This window comes from Habropoda laboriosa, unplaced genomic scaffold (genome assembly GCF_001263275.1).
Source record: "Habropoda laboriosa isolate 0110345459 unplaced genomic scaffold, ASM126327v1 scaffold175, whole genome shotgun sequence".
NCBI classification, from domain to species: Eukaryota; Metazoa; Arthropoda; class Insecta; order Hymenoptera; family Apidae; genus Habropoda; species Habropoda laboriosa.
The window spans coordinates 91,823-97,550 of NW_017100347.1; the positions used below are offsets into that span (position 1 = coordinate 91,823).

The window sequence follows — 5,728 nt, forward strand, 5'->3', positions numbered from 1 at the left end:
TTTTGACGTTACATCAGCGTTGCATTCACGTTATCAGGTGTCTGATGACGCAGCATCGGTACAGTATCGGTGTCTTGTTAATGAAGTTAATTGTAAAGCCGGTGAAACGTTGGAACAGTCTCTCGATACGACACAGCTTTCACCGCAGACTTCGGGCAACGTTGACTACGTTTCTGCTAAATGTGGTTGTTATGCATGGAAAAAATCGTTTCCGAAGTCAACACATAGGAGAAAGTGTGGATTTTGAAAAGGGAAGATTTAAGGAACGAAAGAGTCAATTAACCCTTTTACTGTTATTGGAGACTAGAGGCGCTTTGAAAATTTTCTCGCACTGTGCTGTTGTGGACTTTTGGTACACTTTCGCCTTAATTCAATCCTTAAATTTTGCTTGAAATTCAATCTTTAAATTTTGCTTAAAATTCAACCCTCAAAATTTGCTTAAAATTCAATCCTTAAATTTTGGTTGCAATTCAATCCTTTGAGAACTCTCACTCTAATTTAATAATAGGAATTTAAAGAAGATAAATTTAAAAAAATTTTTAAACGTCAAAATGAAAGATTTTGTCGCAGCGAAAGGTTTAGTAAAAAAGATTCATGTTCGAATTCCGATCCAATTATTCTTTCGTTCCATGTTTCCAACTCGTTGTTTCTGCAACTTTCTTCTTTTTTTTTATACGTGAATTTATTGTCGCATCAGCTGCGTAAGGTCATGAGCGACCTTATAAATTGGTTCGTGGCGGTACTTCTTACGCGAAAGTGGTTTACGTCGAAAAACTTGAATCCTGGATAGTGAGGGACAAAGTAAAAGTTCTGTAAAATTGAATAATACGAAAGAATGTTACATCTCTCTTCTGTAAGCCACTATATAATTATACCTTGAGCTAATAATGTCATTTTGCCCTGAAAATCAAGATATACGTATAATTATTTTATTCAAGACACCATTATACCATTCCACCCATTATTTTGCCATTTACCTACAAACTAATGAAGATATACTTACACCATCTCTGTACAAAAGTTGAGTTTTCGAGATGTGGTGTTAAATTAAATAGGCAAAAAATTGACTCGAGCCACTTTTGCATTATACGACTCAACTATTAATCTGAGTCTAATGCACTATTCTTTCCCGCCTATCCTCTCTTTATCTACTTCCTTCTTAAATAACCAACCGCCATGAGGTTACAACTAAACACTAGAACAACTGAATTTGAATTTTTGGGTGAAATTTTGTCCTTTCTGGTATCTTTAGATAAAACTATATAAAGAACTGCGAAATTAGAATCATTAATGAAAAATAAATTGGAATATATAATTATTTCTTTATTTCAACAAAAGACACCATATGCTTGAACAAAAGCATCTCAATAATTTTTATAATTTAAAGTACGAAATGTGAAATTCGTCATTTTTACGGGTTTGGTAGTTCTAGTGTTGAATTCAAATGCAGAATTTCCTGCCCTTCCATCCATTTCCCCCAAAATTTCCATCCAAAAAATTTGTGAAGTGAGAACTACCTGTAGACTGTTATGGTACAATCCCTAATATCTTTTAAAAATTAAAATTTTATTTTAATTAAATTTCAAATTTAATTTTAAAAATTAAAAATCTTTCAAAAATTGCAAGATCCAATGTATGATAGTTCTCAGTGATCACATTAAGGTTATTTTTCAGAAAGTGACACAAAACACTGAGTTGACACTCTAATAAAATTATGGACTACAAAAAAAAATTTTTGTAATAATTACATCATGTGTGATCATTATTAAAACAAGGGATACACAACCCAACGTCACAGTTACGACAATAATATCTCGTCCCTTTTCAACTTTCTTCCTAAGAGTCTCTCTTGAGCTAAACAGTTAGGTACTTAACACTTTGCCCTGATCTCACTCGGGATAAACTGTTGAAGGGTTAACTCTTGATAGCTTGAAAATTTAAGATGGTTTGATGTATAGGATAGAATGTTTTATAGTAAATATCTGTAACTTTCGTTCAGCTTCGAGACGAGCAATGGAATCAGCCATCAAGAATCAGGCCAGCCTAAGCAGGTAGACAACGAGACACCGGTGGTCTCACAGGGCTCGGACTCTTATACGGCACCGGATGGTCAGCAAGTCAGCATCACGTACGTAGCAGACGAGAATGGTTTTCAAGTGCAAGGCTCTCACATCCCCACAGCACCGCCGATACCACCAGAGATTCAAAGGGCGCTTGAGTGGAACGCGGCTCACCCAGAAGAGGACGACGGCGGTCAACCGCGACCACCTGGCCGAGGTACGTCCTTTTTCCTCCTCAAAACCCTCTAATGACACTTTAACTCCTCGCTGCCGTGAGTTAAATTGCCCGTTTCCGCACGCGAGTCTCTGTCTCTCTGTCTGTGAAATTGATTTTCACACTTTGCATTATCCTTCGATTATTTCAACTGAGAACAATCGTTGCCTCCAGTTTCTACGAAATTGTTATATGTTGAATTCGTTACAATAATTAACCTGAAAATTTTGAAATTATTATATATTAAATTCATTATGATAATTGACGTGAAAAATTATTAATTATTAGAAATTATAATATATTGAATTTGTTATAATAGTTAACGTGAAGGTAATACCTACTTTTTCAGGAATTAACGAAAAACTGTTGATTTCACAGGTTAATCAGCCGAAGTATACCTCAAACGTGACCTGATTTTGAGCCAGCTTGCCATGGACAGAACCGACCCTGAGCCTCCAATGCGACCATAAAAATAAATATAGTGTGGTATATTAATCTAGGATTATACGTAACAGAACAAAAAAAAAAAAAGCAAGGCGCAAGCCAGACGGTATATAATAACTTGTATACTTGGAGATTTTTTTTTATCTTACCTGTATAGTTGAAAGTAATGCGCACTGTTCAGCAGTCTACGACAGGATCGTGCCGATGCGCCCACGCTGCTTTCATACGTGAAACGCGAAAAAAGCGACGACGCTATCGCAGCTGCGAGGACGCGTATCGAGCGTCGATAGTATATATGATACGTATACTTTAACTTGTGATTTTTGTATATAAATAAAAGCGTTTTGCCGAAGGAACTTTATTCTTTGTGTTGAGATTTCCAATCGTTTCACACCCCCTCCTGCTGTTCCATTTTTATTTCTACCTTAATTTTATTTTATTTAATTTTAACCTTAAGGGTTATTTCTTGGAACCCCTATCAGTCTTATCAGTCTGTTAGCTTTCACGTGTCACTTCAATTTAACAGTCGTACACTGCCGCCTAAAATTTTGGAATTATGTATCTGCTAATTTACATAAATATTGAATCTTTTATCAATTTTAATGATAAAAAATTCGTTAAAAAATTCTTAAAATTGCTAACATATCTTTTGGAAATTTTTGTGCAACGTGCAATGCACAATGTTCCCAAACTTTTGGCTCGTAGTGTATATAGATACATACTGAGGTATAGGACACGCGGAAATGTAGCATACCGGGTGACTTGTTGAGAAAGCATGCATATGAAACGTAATTCCATTTTTTTTCTACTGTTTTAAATTTAACCACTTTTCTAAATTATATTTATTTCGCTGCAATTAGCCTTCGAAACCTGTGAGTTTAAAATACTATGGAAATTTCACTGCACTTGTGTTGTTATTCTATTTTGCAACAGCCCGATCTTTCTTCGCTACTTTAAAATACAGCTTACACGAAAATCACTGAAACCTTTCTTCTCGTATTCGAAGTAACACTTGCAATTGTTATGCAAAATTTAATAATCCCCAATTATTGTTTTACATTTTATAATAGCACGCTTCGCAGTTCGACGACCGGAAGTTATTAAAGTTAGTAACAATTTTGCGGCCATGTTTAAGAGTAGAATATAAAAAATTAGCAACGGAGAGAAAATGTTATCGCTTGAAGGGTATCGATTACAAGACGGCGAGCGTGTTGAAACTCCATGGCGAACGTGTTAAACTTAACGGAGTGAAGCTTTAATGTAAATTCGGAGCAGCGAGATGGCAAAAGGTTAAAACGAAGGATTTCGGTGTATTAGGGATGTTCGTAGGATGTGAAGATGTTCTAAAAGATGTTTTCGACGCTATTAAGTATAGTTGATGGAAGAAATGTAGCGAGATGGTAAGTTCGTTCAGGTGTTAAAATTTGTTTTCCAGCATATCGACGAGAGGATCGACTGAAATTTGAAATGATGAGAACTCGAAATCTTAATCAGAGCTGCGTGGGTGTGCGTTAGCTTTGATTCAGTCCTAATCGGAAAATGAAAAATATCGCAATCTACATTTCCAATTTAAGAACTTATGAAAATTCTACACTTCCGATTTTAGACATTTTGACTATTTTGCGTTTCAATTTTTAAAACTTGGAACATTCTACACTTCCAATGTTGGACGTTTTCAACATTATACACTTCCAATTTTGGACAGTTTCAATACTCTTCATTTCCAATTTTAGACACTTTGAATATTCTGCGCTTTTAACTTTTAAAATTTTGAATATTCTGCATTTCCAATGTTGGACATTTTCAGTTTTCTACACTTCCCATTTTTGACATTTTGAATATCTTGCGCTTTCAATACAAAAAATTTTGAATATTCTACATTTCCAAATTTTGGACATTTCGAATATTCTTCATTTTCAATTTTAGACCTTTTCAATATTCTACATTTCCAATTTTGGACATCTTGATTATTCAACACTTCCAATTTTGGACACTTTGAATATTCTACGCTTCCAATTTTGAAAATTTTGAATATTCTGCTTATCCAATTATTAACATTATGAATATTCTTCATTTCCAATTTTTGACATTTTGAATATTGCACGTATTAAAAATATTCTCAATTTTGCCACACCGAGAATTCTTGGTCCTTCAGAAACATGTGTAATTCAAGTTTCGAAATCCCATTTGGAACTGTTAAAGGCACGCAAACTGATAGTTAAAATTAGAAAGGTAGTGAAACAATTGCAAAATTTTTAATAACCATAGTTAAACCATAATTCATTCGTTGCTTCAAAGAGAATATAGGTTTCTTAAATCGGTTTCTTTTCTTCTATATGTGTGTCACGTGTCCTAAAGTCTGTCGACTACACAAGTACCAAAAAAAAAAATGACTGATGATACTATTTGTGTCAATGAAAAGACTTGAGAACTACAAAAACAGTATAATATCTTGTATAAAATATTCAAAAACGCTGATTCCATTCATTAGAACTGTGCTTCCCTTGACAGATCATTTCTCACAGTAGTACAAATCAGTGACACGCAAGAGGTCACTGTAGGTCGTAAGATTAATGGGTATACCCTTTTTAGATGGGCCATTTTCTGCATATATTTAGTGATATTTTAATACTTTAAATATATCTGTAGCCGGTTAGATTTAATACCGCAAGAGTAATTGTTCATCGTGCTTTATCTATCCGAATAAATCTTTCCAAGTGGCGGCCATATTTGTACATGTCCTAGTCATCCGAAGCGAATGATTCAAAGTTTATTCTAATTCCTAGAAATGTGGCTATAATTTGTGACAAAATAAAGAAGAAAAATAATGCTACTTTTTACGAGATTTTATATCAATATTGCAACTTTTGTAAATTCTAAAAAAATTATTCAAAATATTAATGCTGCTTAGGTAATATTATGTTTCGCAAAGATCGGTTCCTCCACATTAAATATTTTACGTAAATTTCATTCTATTTCTAAAATAAAAATATATAAAAATATATTCAAG

At 34.0% G+C, this 5,728-nt stretch overlaps 1 protein-coding gene across 1 annotated transcript in view; it reads left to right on the forward strand.

Annotated features, from left to right (window-relative positions):
* The window catches only part of LOC108574601 (endocuticle structural glycoprotein SgAbd-1-like), a 13,865-nt gene extending 11,040 nt beyond the window's left edge, over positions 1–2,825 (forward strand). Inside the window, exons 3-4 of the mRNA XM_017937220.1 lie at positions 2,000–2,277; positions 2,653–2,825. Coding sequence (XP_017792709.1) covers positions 2,000–2,277; positions 2,653–2,657 — 283 coding nt within the window. The 3' untranslated portion in view covers positions 2,658–2,825. The remainder of the gene's footprint in view (positions 1–1,999; positions 2,278–2,652) is intronic.
* Positions 2,826–5,728: the final 2,903 nt, after the last annotated feature.